Source organism: Protomyctophum bolini, assembly GCF_963924005.1.
Source record: "Protomyctophum bolini genome assembly, chromosome: 18".
NCBI classification, from domain to species: Eukaryota; Metazoa; Chordata; class Actinopteri; order Myctophiformes; family Myctophidae; genus Protomyctophum; species Protomyctophum bolini.
In genome coordinates this window covers 4441742-4455423 of record NC_137879.1, presented here as the reverse complement: position 1 = coordinate 4455423, position 13682 = coordinate 4441742, and the positions used below count along the sequence as shown (strand labels likewise).

The window sequence follows — 13682 nt, the reverse complement described above, 5'->3', positions numbered from 1 at the left end:
TTATTAGCCAAGGATCCTTTGAAATAACTCAGTAGGAAGACTTCCTATATTCCTGCAGTGGTTCTCAAACCTCTATTTAATTTGATGGACCTCCTCAGTGACTCTGAGAGGGTACAAATGGAACCAAACGGACCCGTAAGGGTTGTACACTCTCAGAGTAGGTACAGAGCTCAAGGTACAGACCTTTTAAGAGCTCAAGGAACCCAGGCGGGTCCCTGCAGGGAGACCCCAATTTTTGAGAACCTTCCGGATGTGTGAAATTCAGCCGCCTCGTCCAAGAGGGGTGCGCTTACACTGCTTGTCCCCTAGAGGGCGACAATGTCCCGTTTAGCAACAAGCAGAGGGATATTATGTACTGTATTCTGCCTCTCTCTTTCTGACTTCCTCTTTCATTCTTTCTCTCCCTTTTATTCGTCTATCCCTCTCTGTCTCTCTCTCTCTCTCTCTCTCTCTCTCTGTCTCCTCTCTCTCTCTCTCTCTGTCTCTCTCTCTCTGTGTCTCTCTGTCTCTCTCTCTCTCTCTCTGTCTCTCTCTGTCTCTCTCTGTCTCTCTCAGGACTGATGTACGTCGGCGGTTACAACAGGCCCGTGGTGGAGCCCCGCCCCCACCACGTCTCCACCACTAACATCAACCTGGAGGAGCTGGGGGCGGAGTCGAGGGACGGCCAGAGTCCCAAGCATCCCCGCCGCGGACCGCTCATCGTGTAGCCCGCTATATGCACGCACACACACACACACAGGCACGCACGCACACACATATACACACACACACACACACACACGCACGCACACACGCGCCAGTATACAGGCACACACACACACAGAGGTCCGTAAACCTGCCATATTGCTGCATCGCTGATGACCTGGTGGGGAAAAAAAGGCTGGTTTTGGCTTCGTTCCTCCGTCTCCCTATAAAGACAAAGCATCTCCTCCCCAAGACATGAACCCAAGGCTGCTGCTGCTGCTCTGCTGCCGGAGAGAGAGAGAGAGAGAGAGAGAGAGAGCGCGCGCAACGGAAGGGTTGTCTCTCAGAGGGTACTGCCACACCAGAGCGGAAACCCGCTTTGCGCTGCCGACAGTTTCGGCTGTCGGCCGGGTTTTTTAGACAGCTGGTGGATGGAGAAAATGCTCCACTTCCGCCGACGACTTGCGCGACGGCCAGCTTACATCTGCCGCTCTCCTCCCAGAACCCACCAATCGTCTCTCTGACGCGCCGGTGGTGCAGGACTCTTCGCTTTTCGCTTCCGTGTCGTGACATGGCGACCGGCGGCGACCGTCCGTCCGTCCGCCCGTGCGTCCGTCTGTCCGTCCGTCTGTCCGACCGACAGGGGTGTGTGACTCTTTTAAATCTGTGCGTTTTACTTATCGACAATGAACAAAAAAACACCCTAATTGGTTTGAGCAAGGACAGCTGTGTTTTAGCGGGCCGTGTACCTTTTCGATGAGGCGTGCTTGCTCCTCCTCCTCCTCCTCCCCTTCCTTTTCTCTTTTCTTCTCCTCTCTAGGAGTAGAACCAGACCGTCACGCCGACAGAGGCGCCGAGAAAATGAGTCTCTTCTGGGTTTTTAAACAGCACGGCTTTAACTTGTAGGGCAAAAAGCATTTCATTTATTATCATTTTTTTGCCCCCACTACAAGTTGAAGCCACGCACTAGGTCCATCCACCAGCTGTTTAAACTTTAGACCTGAGGCAGATTTTAGTTTTTTTTTTTTAAATGGCTTCTAAAATCGGTTTTCTGAAAAACCTACCTTTCTATATCAGTGGTGCTCAACCTTTCTCAGGTCAAGGACCCCCAGAATTATCTGTATTTGGCCGCCGACCCCCATCTGAAAATATGTAGTTCCAAGGACAGAAGCTCAAGATTTGAGTTAAAATCGTTCGCTTTGAAAGAATATATATTCAAAGATTTGCGCCGCATTATTCTAAAATAGCAGATCTACGAGCTCGTAGCCGCGCTATGAGCTTGTAGATGTGCTACTTTTTTAAATAGATAAAGTATAACGTATGCTTAAAACACCAAAAGAGGTTCCTAAATGGGTTCTAGCCGTTTTCTTGACGCCTCTTGACGCGACTGTCTGGTCACCCCCTCTTTGTGTGTTAGCAGCCAAACAGTCTAACAGGGGCTATACTGTGTTTTGGCAATCGGATTTAATATGAATAATTATATCTCTGTGTCTGTGATTTGTTGTTTTGAACGGTGTCCGACTGAGCGAGTCGGGGCAACGCCAGAACTAACCGAACGCCTGGTTTTAGACGCACGTCATGGTGTCTCTGCAGCACCGGAAAAACCCACCGATCTATATATAGAGCAGGGCTTCTCCAAGCCGTTTGGCTCAGGGTCACCCCTCAGGGTCACCCCTCAGGGTCACCCCTGTAAATAACTTTTATCACCCATGGCACCACCTGAATAACAGTGTTGATTTCTAGAACCTTATGTCATATCGTCCATCCATCTTCAACCACTTATCCGTAGTCGGGTCGTGGGGGCAACATTAGTGACTTCCTCCTGGGGGGATCCCGAGATGTTCCAAGGCCAGTGAGTCGATGTGTTTCCTCGAAACTGCGCCTTGGTCTGCCCCGGGGGTCTCCTCCCAGTGGGACGTGGTCCTTGGTCTGCCCTGAGGTCTCCTCCCAGTGGGACGTGGTCCTTGGTCTGCCCCGGGGGTCTCCTCCCAGTGGGACGTGATCCTTGGTCTGCCCTGGGGGTCTCCTCCCAGTGGGACGTGGTCCTTGGTCTGCCCCAGGGTCTCCTCCCAGTGGGACGTGGTCCTTGGTCTGCCCCAGGGTCTCCTCCCAGTGGGACGTGGTCCTTGGTCTGCCCCGGGGTCTCCTCCCAGTGGGACGTGATCCTTGGTCTGCCCACCCGTAGAAGAAAACTCATTTTGGGCCACTTGTATTCACGACCTTATTTTTTCAGTCATGACCCACACTTCATGACCATAGGTGAGAGTAGGAACGAAGTCATATTGTACGCTACGAAAATATGTGAAATGTTACGCTCTAAGATCCAATACGTCACGAGGAAAACTTCAGACAATATCCGTTTTCCAATTATAGGACAGAACGTGGTTTTTCTTTTTACTTTGGGCGTTTAACCACTTCAACATCGGCATGCCCATTCTCCGGGGCGGGAACATTCTTCAAAAATAGTCGGAAGTACAAGCTTGTATAGATCTGCTATTTTTTGGTGAAGAGTACTTTGTGTGTACTAGATTTAAAAAAAAAAGAACGCATCAAGAACAGTGCAAAACTCACAGATCGGTCTACATGGTTAAACTGAAGTGATAAGTGTTCTGCTGCACCCCTGGGCTTGCGTCACAGACTTATACGGCACCCTAGGGTGTCCCTCACGGCACCCACACTGAGAAACTGTGCTTTAGTTTAGACCTTGTTAGACGGGCTGTTTTCCGGTGGCACGCGGCGGCCGTGCGGCGCGTTGCATGATGCAGCTTTTTCTGCCGTTCTCACTCCATGACCACCCGCCATGTTCCACTGACGTCCCTCCTTCTTCTTCTTCTTCTTCTAACGCCAACCTGCCCGGAAGACGGTGGACTCGTTTTACCACAAACGAACCCAAAACGCCAACCTGCTCTAAAAGGTGGACTTGGGAATGCACGCCAAAACAACAGGCAGACTTAAAACTCTGACTGAAATGAGGTCGAGGGAGTGGGATATATGGGACCTGCATGGCCAAAGTCTGGCCAAAATGTTCAGTGACAGGAGAGGGAGGCGGTCGACGAGGAGATGAGGAATGTACCGACAACATGCGTTGTTGTTTTCTGTTTGTTTTTTTCCTGTTACCCATTAACCCCCCCTCCCACCCCACCCCTTCAACCCCTCTCAGAACAATTAACTGTTATTAAAGATGTCATGAAATGGCTTCTTCCCCCCCACCTCCCCCCAGCGTCCTTTTATTGCGAAAATTCCAGTCAAACAGAGGCTGCTTGTATCTCAGCCAATAAGGGCCTTTCTCGGCCCCTGCACCCACCTCTCTCCCAATGTTTATATTGTGTTTTAGTTTCCAAGATGGCCGCATCACCAGGAGGGGGTGGACTTACTGGGCTGCGTTCACACATTCAAGACACATTTCTTGTGTCTGTGTATAATGGCCGCTCCAATGCATTTACAATGGAAGCCCATATTATGGTTTGACCAAACATTTTGTTTGATGGGGCAGAACACATCCATCAAAGCTGTGTTCAGACACAATAAAAACGATGTTGGGGGCGAGAAAAGGCCCTTATTACAGTCTACCATCCCCCTCGGGCTATGGGATGTAAAACTGCCTATTGTGTCGCGCTCGCTTGCTCGCTCCCCTGAGCTGACCGATGGAGAGTTTGTAACCGAATGGACCCTTCTAGATCTGTATCTCTTGAGAATGTAAAATGAAAACCAAATGGTCAATTTTGTGTCACTGTGTATGCTCTCAAGAGTTACATTATTGTTAAACATCTGCAGTACTTCATTAGCACAGCTGAGAGGTGCATGTGTGTGTCACTCACTGTCCAGCTGTATCGGTATATCGGCCAGGAATCTCCATATCGACTCATTCCAAGAACAAACGTGGTATCGATGCGCTCTCCCACTTCTAAAAGTACCACTACACCCGACCCCTGCTTAGAATGGCAGTATTATTTAATTATTGACGTCCATATCATGAAACAAAACAAAAGAATACAGCAATAACCACAGCCTATTATGATAGCCAGCCTGAATCTCTGCATTCCGTGAATCTTTGAGTGACAAAAGTTACAGATTGACGGAACGATGCAGCGAAGCAGGCTGGACGGAACCCAGGCTGTAATACGCCTATGATACATTCTGTCCCATTCTGACCTGAGATCAGATTAAAAATATATCTTCTACATCCAGACAGTTTTCTGAAAAAACTATGTTTCTATGTCAGTCGTTCTTCGATCTTTTCAAAAAATAGCAGACCTATGAGCTCCTGTGAGCTTGTAGATCTGCTATTTTTCAATAGCTAAAGCATAACATAATGCTAACACCAAAAGGGGGTTCCCGCCGTTATTTTTATTTTGTCTATACAACGCTCAAATCAAATCTCTGGATAATATAAACTTTGATCAACCATGGATGTGCATTAATTGGCTGCTTGTATCCGTTCTGTATATGTGGTCTGTGATTGCTGTTATGCAGGATCATATCCATCCAGTAGATTTGTATAAAGGACAGTAGGTTCCCCACCGCAGGGGGCCGGGGGGTGGGGGGGACATTGTCTGTGTGGAGGTATAGTGCAAAATTCAAAAACATGTTTCATGTCCATTCACTGTCATATCAGCCCAACTTGTCATGTACATTTTTTTGAGTGGTGCAATGAACCACTCCCTGGCCAAACGGAGCTGTGTGTGTGTGTGTCTGTGTGGCTGGGTGTCTGGGTATGAGCACGAACGAAAACAGCATGGTTGTTTTTCCATGTGTGCAACCTAACACACACAAACACAGTTTTTATATTATATTATGATGATTTCGGGTGTGCCAGTACAGCACATTGAAAGTACAGTACAGTACAGTACAGTAGAGGATACAGTAGAGGGACCGCCACACGGTAACTGTCATTTCTCAACCGTTTCGGACGCGGGGCGGCTCGCCGGAACCGGCCCGGCCCGTCCTGATTGAATGGCTTGAAAAAAAAAACCTTTTGTTCTCCTCATGTTGTGAATTTAGTCGTATCATTTCTGGGTATAAATATGCAGGCTCACATTGTCGTCCATGTTCTTTGTTATATTTGTTGTGTTGTTTTACTATAAAGGGGATGATATGTGAACATTAAGTTCATGGTTTACACACACACACACACACAGGACACATGCCGTTACAGGCATAGGTGTGTGTGAGTGCACGCGCACGTGCACACACATGTCACACACACGTCACACACACACACACACACACACACACACAGTACTGTATGACTATACCTCAGCATTTTACCTCCGAGAGCCCAAAGCAATTCCATTTTCATCCATAGGGGGCACCGCAAATGCAGACTTTTTAAACGTTTGTTGCAAACATGCTTTTTTGTGGGATAAATCCCATCCTAATTATAGGCTACTTACTACATGTGTACTGCAACGGCGTAGTGCTGCTGTCAGTGCAATCCCTATGAGAGGCTTCAGAAAATACTGTTTTTGTGTTCTAATAAAGTTTCCCATATGTTTGATCTGTCCTTTTCAATGTCACATAATAGCCTATACCAGGCCATCTGAATATACAACCCACAATGTACTATAATAAACTCCATCACAGATTCAAAAGTGCTGTAAATTGTAAATCTCAAATTGAAGGGGTCGCACGGTATATGCCGCTGTCAGTGCAACCCCGTGGTGGGTCGCGACCCACCACGGATTGATAACCCCTGTTCTAACGGACCAGAAGTGGGGATGCTGTCTCATTTGGGGACGTGAACTTTGCAGTCCCTGTGTGTCTCTATCGAGCCAACCACACTTGCCCATGCAGTGCCAAAATTACACAAAAGTACACAAATTGCACCTTTCCTGTACTGCAGGCTGTAAACAAGTTCTTGAGCTTATAGTCCAATTACCCTGGGTAAACATAGTACCTTTAGTCCAGTTACCCTGGGTAAACATATAGTACCTTTAGTCCAGTTACCCTGGGTAAACATAGTACCTTTAGTCCAGTTACCCTGGGTAAACATATTACCTTTAGTCCAGTTACCCTGGGTAAACATAGTACCTTTAGTCCAGTTACCCTGGGTAAACATATAGTACCTTTAGTCCAGTTACCCTGGGTAAACATATTACCTTTAGTCCAGTTACCCTGGGTAAACATATTACCTTTAGTCCAGTTACCCTGGGTAAACATAGTACCTTTAGTCCAGTTACCCTGGGTAAACATATAGTACCTTTAGTCCAGTTACCCTGGGTAAACATAGTACCTTTAGTCCAGTTACCCTGGGTAAACATATTACCTTTAGTCCAGTTACCCTGGGTAAACATAGTACCTTTAGTCCAGTTACCCTGGGTAAACATATTACCTTTAGTCCAGTTACCCTGGGTAAACATAGTACCTTTCCTTTCCTTGGTTATAGGCCTACCAACAGTCCTATGCAGTCATGAGTCCGAGACCCTATACCCAAAACCAAAACCCTAACCGCACACTGGCACGGTGATACTGTATTTAACCCGCCACGCGTTACTTTGAACCCGCAGCACATGTCAGGAGCCACGGGTGATTTTAAACCCGCAGCATATAGGCTAGTTTTAACCCGCAGCACATGTTTTAAACCCGCAGCAGGGGTTAATTTTAACCCGCGTGTCGGGGAGCGACTGTGCTGTTGAAGTAATGACTGTATATATAGGACTGTTGGTATGTCTAATCAATGTATTGCACCCCACAGGGAAGTGGCACACAGGGCAGGTGTTTAGCTGAGGGGTGATTTCACCCAACACCGGGCAATTCAACGCCTCTGACACCAGACTGATTAGCAGTGCCGGTTCTAGGCCTTTTGAGGCCCTAGGCAACATATTATACAGAGCCCAAAATGTTTATAAACAAATCACAAATGTTTATAAACAAATCACAAATGTTTATAAACAAATCACAAATGTTTATAAACAAATACCAAAATGTTTATAAACAAATCCCAAATCCCTTGGTCCTACCCCCCCGACCATGAGACTTACTACAGGTAAACTGGTAGTGGTCCTACCCCCCCCATGAGACTTACAAATCCCAAATGTTTATAAACAAATCCCAAATGTTTGTAAACAAATCCCAAATGTTTATAAACAAATCCCAAAATGTTTATAAATAAATCACAAATGTTTATAAACAAATCACAAATGTTTATAAACAAATACCAAAATGTTTATAAACAAATCCCAAATCCCTTGGTCCTACCCCCCCACCATCAGTGCCGGTTCTAGGCCTTTTGAGGCCCTAGGCAACATATTATATGTTCCGCAATTCCGCAATTCCGCAATTTTACAAAAACGATGGGTTATAGCCCATGTTTTTTGAAATTTTGAAAAAAAAAGTTATCCTCGTTTCTCATCATTTTGGACCATGGTCTATAGCCCATATCGTACGGCATACTATAGCACTTTTTGAGGATTTGAAAAAAATGAAAAAATGAAAAAAACGATGGGTTATAGCCCATGTTTTTTGAAATTTTGAAAAAAAAGGTTATCCTTGTTTCTCATCATTTTGGACCATGGGCTATAGCCCATATCGTATGGCATACTATAGCACGCCGTTTTTCATCATTTTTGAGGATTTGGAAAAAATGAAAAAATGAAAAAAACGATGGGTTATAGCCCATGTTTTTTGAAATTTTGGGAAAAAAAAATTAGCCTCGTTTCTCATCATTTTGGACCGTGGGCTATAGCCCATATCGTACGGCATACTATAGCGCGCCGTTTTTCATCATTTTTGAAGATTTGAAAAAAATGACGAAATGACAAAAACGATGGGTTATAGCCCATGTTTTTTGAAATTTTGAAAAAAAAAGTTATCCTCGTTTCTCATCATTTTGGACCATGGGCTATAGCCCATATCGTACGGCATACTATAGCGCGCCGTTTTTCATCATTTTTAAGGATTTGAAAAAAAATAAAAAATGAAAAAAACGATGGGTTATAGCCCATGTTTTTTGAAATTTTGGAAAAAAAAGTTATCCTCGTTTCTCATCATTTTGGACCGTGGGCTATAGCCCATATCGTACAGCATACTATAGCACGCCGTTTTTCATTTTTGAGGATTTTAAAAAAATGAAAAAATGAAAAAAACGATGGGTATCGCTGTACGCACACTGTACATAATTTGGTGTTCATATACAGTATATTTGAATGGGACTAGATATAATATTTTTTGAGCAGTGCCATTAATCGCGTATCAATTGGTCAATGGTTGGAAGAGGGATTTGATTATAGAAGATAGATTTTACTAGGTCCAAGATTTGGGTCAGAAGATGGCGGTAATGCACCAAAAACTGGTTGCTATGGTTGCCACCTGCCGTAAAGCAGAAGCTGCTGCTATTGCGCATGCGCGTGAACCACGTTCCCCTGCTGCGTGTTATTTTTCATGGCGGCGAGGAACAAAGAAATCAGCGTGGTGAAAAATGTCTTACAAACGAGGTAGAATGCGTCAAACGGACTCTCTGAGGCTGAGGCTGTCGATAAATGAACACCTGACGTCGGTGGGAGAGGAGATGTTGTGTGTTTTGGATAAACAGCAGAGTGATGCTGGTCAGATGAAGCCTGTCAGAGTGTTTGTGTTGGAGCGCCTCAGCACTGCTGCAGGATTCATGTTCAGCCTCTTCCAGAGAGAGATGGAGACACTAGAAACTCTGCTGAAGAGACAAGACAAACTTCTGGACGTCCTTTTACAGCCACAAGTCATATTATACATACCAGGTTTGTAACCGTTTGTTAATGTTAAGCCGACAAAATCAACAAATGGGAGAATAAATGTCATACGTTTAGAAAAGCATTTTGACTTTTGAGTAGTTGTGCTGATGCTATAGCTCTTCTCTCCTCCTAGCTTCTTTCAGGTCCCTCGGTTACCTTTTCTGAATTTTGAACGGCGGTAGCCTAGGGTCCATCATCGGTTATTCCACTCCATAGGACGCAGATTTACATAGCCTACTGCTCTATGTTCACGGAGACCCGCGCCGTCGCTTGAGTGTTTGTGAGATGTTTCAAAGATGCATAACACAGCTATAGGAGACAATGGGAACGTGTGCGAAGAGTGGTGCAAAAACCAGCAATGTCCGTGACGTTCACCTATATGTATCTGACGTTAACCCATGCACATATATGCATGTGTGAGAACCAGTATGAGTACCAGTAGGGGCGCTGTTGTGAGAGAGAGAGAGAGAGAGAGAGAGAGAGAGAGAGCTGACGGAGGTCAAGAAAATGAATTCCATTCATGAACGGCTAGATGGTTCTGTTATGACTTCTCCTCTGCATGCTGTAGTGTTTGTTTAGATGGTTCTGTTATGACTTCTCCTCTGCATGTTGTAGTATTTAGATGGTTCTGTTATGACTTCTCCTCTGCATGCTGTAGTGTTTAGATGGTTCTGTTATGACTTCTCCTCTGCATGCTGTAGTGTTTAGATGGTTCTGTTATGACTTCTCCTCTGCATGTTGTAGTGTTTAGATGGTTCTGTTATGACTTCTCCTCTGCATGCTGTAGTGTTTAGATGGTTCTGTTATGACTTCTCCTCTGCATGCTGTAGTATTTAGATGGTTCTGTTATGACTTCTCCTCTGCATGCTGTAGTGTTTAGATGGTTCCGTTATGACTTCTCCTCTGCATGCTGTAGTATTTAGATGGTTCTGTTATGACTTCTCCTCTGCATGCTGTAGTATTTAGATGGTTCTGTTATGACTTCTCCTCTGCATGCTGTAGTGTTTAGATGGTTCTGTTATGACTTCTCCTGTGCATGTTGTAGTGTTTAGATGGTTCTGTTATGACTTCTCCTGTGCATGCTGTAGTGTTTGTTTAGATGGTTCTGTTATGACTTCTCCTGTGCATGCTGTAGTGTTTGTTTAGATGGTTCCGTTATGACTTCTCCTCTGCATGCTGTAGTGTTTAGATGGTTCTGTTATGACTTCTCCTGTGCATGCTGTAGTGTTTGTTTAGATGGTTCTGTTATGACTTCTCCTCTGCATGCTGTAGTGTTTAGATGGTTCTGTTATGACTTCTCCTGTGCATGCTGTAGTGTTTGTTTAGATGGTTCTGTTATGACTTCTCCTCTGCATGCTGTAGTGTTTAGATGGTTCTGTTATGACTTCTCCTGTGCATGCTGTAGTGTTTGTTTAGATGGTTCTGTTATGATTTCTCCTCTGCATGCTGTAGTGTTTAGATGGTTCTGTTATGACTTCTCCTCTGCATGTTGTAGTATTTAGACGGTTCTGTTGTGACTTCATGTTGTAGTATTTAGACGGTTCTGTTATGACTTCATGTTGTAGTATTTAGATGGTTCTGTTATGTCTGCATGCTTTCTTGTTGAATTTCTGTGCAGGTGATTCTTTTTCAAGTGCTGGAGTTTGGAAGCACTTGTCGTATGTCACTGCACAGCCCTGCGTACCACCTGTTTCGAATTTGCACATAATGCAGGAGGCAGCAGCGCGACCCATTAACAAAAACGAGTGCTTCCAAACTGCAACACCTTGAAAAAGAATCACCTGCAGAGGATGTCTTGACAGAAAGTAGCTCAGAACATGTCTACGGTGGATTTTTATGAAAAACAAGCTTGGCCAACACTAGAGTGGCGGCACAGGTCTCCGTGAACAGAGAGTATGTAAATCTGCGTCCTATGGAGAGTGGAATAACTGATGAGGGACCCTAGGCTACCGCTGTCCAAAATTCAGAAAAGGTAAACGAGGGTCCCGGAAGGGGCTACTCTCCTCCTTGTGTCTGTGTGTAAAGAGGTTTCTTCTCTCCTTGTGTCTGTGTGTAAAGAGGTTTCTTCTCTCCTTGTGTCTGTGTGTAAAGAGGTTTCTTCTCTCCTTGTGTCTGTGTGTAAAGAGGTTTCCCCTGAACATGAGGAGAGGAGGTCCAGTCTGGTCCAGGAGGAACCACAACATGAGGAGAGCAGGTCCAGTCTGGTCCAGGAGGAACCACAACATGAGGAGAGCAGGTCCAGTCTGGTCAAGGAGGAACCACAAGATGAGGAGAGGAGGTCCAGTCTGGTCCAGGAGGAACCACAATATGAGGAGAGGAGGTCCAGTCTGGTCAAGGAGGAACCACAAGATGAGGAGAGGAGGTCCAGTCTGGTCCAGGAGGAACCACAACATGAGGAGAGGAGGTCCAGTCTGGTCAAGGAGGAACCACAACCTACACACATTAAAGAGGAGAACATGGAAGAGGAGGTTGATGTGTCAACATTGACATTACTACATGGGAAGACAAGGTGCCACACTCTCTCAGGTAAAAAATAAAAATCACACCCGTGTGAAGTGAGGGGCGCTAATATAATTCAAGTCTAACTCCAACACAAGCATTAGATGCCATCAACAATAAAGAGACAATATGACGTAATGAGGGACAATATGATTTTCCCTTTGTCAATGGCGTTTTTAAAACAAACATTTAACAAAAAACAAACATTTAAACCTGTATATAGCGCCCCTCAAAAATAAGCATCACTAATTAATTCAAGTCTAAAAGTCATACTATAGCAGCCCATACATTATTCTAGGTCAGACGGGGGTGGGTTCAGAAACAAAACAAAATGTTTTGGAGTGAGTGAGTGGCAATGTGAGCTTAATGCATTTCGATGGGACTTTTCTTTTTGGATGTATGGGCTGTTAAGGCTAGAACGTTTTGCCCCTTCAGTAGGGGTGCTCTGATCAGGTTTATTTGGGACCGATCCCATCACAGATTGTTTTTCTCACGATCGACCGATACCGATCTTATGTGTAAGGAAAACATTTGAATATCTCTAAAATGATTGTATGTCAAAACCCACGTCCAAACGGTTCCTGTGTGTGTGGGGAGGAAGAGGACAATGTTTAGGCCTGTCACAAAGATGCTAATCGATATTATTGTGACCGCAGGTTGCATTTACTAATGAAAACATACATTTCCCGTCTGTTAGTTAGTTAGCTTGTCACCGCAGGCATGATGGTCATACCTCGTAGAATACAGATCGTGGATGAATGAGAATGACGTTAAAGTTGATCGAGTTGATTTTGTTTCTCCTAGCCCTGAAACATGACTGTCATGACGCTACTGCAGCCTGTTTTGGGCACCTTGCTACATTTACAACATTTAAGTCTACATAAACATTCAGATTTAAAATATAGAGTGCTCACCCAGGAGCCACGGATGTTAGAATTCTAATCCCACCGCCGGCCAGTTCGAGTCCAATCACCGCTTATTTTTATTAGGCAATTTTTCGCGGCGATTTGTCTTTGGCAAAATAATATTAACCTATACAGCAAAATAATCAAAGTGTGAGCTAAATGCGAATCAATTTGGGCCAGCAACGACGTAACAGCCGGGTGGAAAGTGGAAACCCCCTCCTCGTTATAATGGTATGCTCCCAGAGTCCCAGCAACAGCAGCACCGGGGTCGGGGAACGGGGGAACAGCGCACCGCTCACACACGCTCACTCTGGGCTCAGTGGACTGACTCAGGCTGCCTGGCTGGGACTGAAGGAGGCTAATGTACTGTAGCCTACATGTTGTTTACGCTCCGGAGTCCGGACAGCTCCCGACCCATGCAGTTTAATAATATACAGTCACACCAGAATGCACACTGCTGTCTCGTGTCTCATCACAACCCAATGAGCGACCCGTGAAGTAAAAAAGACGGGAGTGACAAATCATTAGCAACAAGCTAACACAACAGGCTTGTGGTGGTGTTGGCTTGTTGCTGCTGGTTCAACACACTGATTAAACTCCACTTCATCTCCGCCTGTATTATGTTATTGACAACCTGAACGAACACCAGCGCTGCAAAAACAGACAGATCTACAAGCTCTCAACGCGTTGCAAACGAAGCTGCAGAGACAGGCGCGTCTGCGGGCTCTCAACGCGTCGCGTCAGCGGCGTGTTGAGAGCTTGTGGATCGTCTATCGGCGATTTTGGGCCAGACGATGGGCGATGGGATCATTTTGCTATATCGCCCAACTTTAGTGAGCACTTTAGATTTTTAATCTGAACGATCATGTACACGTTAGCTTTGTAAACG

General features: G+C 45.3%; 2 protein-coding genes across 2 annotated transcripts in view; both read left to right on the top strand.

Moving 5' to 3' along the window:
- The window catches only part of rnf157 (ring finger protein 157), a 46354-nt gene extending 42461 nt beyond the window's left edge, over positions 1-3893 (top strand). The window contains exon 21 of the mRNA XM_080789251.1: positions 556-3893. Within this exon, the coding sequence (XP_080645377.1) occupies positions 556-707 (152 nt within the window). The 3' untranslated portion in view covers positions 708-3893. The remainder of the gene's footprint in view (positions 1-555) is intronic.
- The window catches only part of LOC308333053 (uncharacterized protein), a gene marked incomplete at its 3' end in the record, with an annotated part of 91708 nt that extends 78543 nt beyond the window's left edge, over positions 1-13165 (top strand). The window contains exons 2-4 of the mRNA XM_080789250.1: positions 9083-9395; positions 11514-11719; positions 13037-13165. Of these exons, the coding sequence (XP_080645376.1) occupies positions 9101-9395; positions 11514-11719; positions 13037-13165 (630 nt within the window). The 5' untranslated portion in view covers positions 9083-9100. The remainder of the gene's footprint in view (positions 1-9082; positions 9396-11513; positions 11720-13036) is intronic.
- Between the last annotated feature and the right edge of the window lie 517 nt (positions 13166-13682).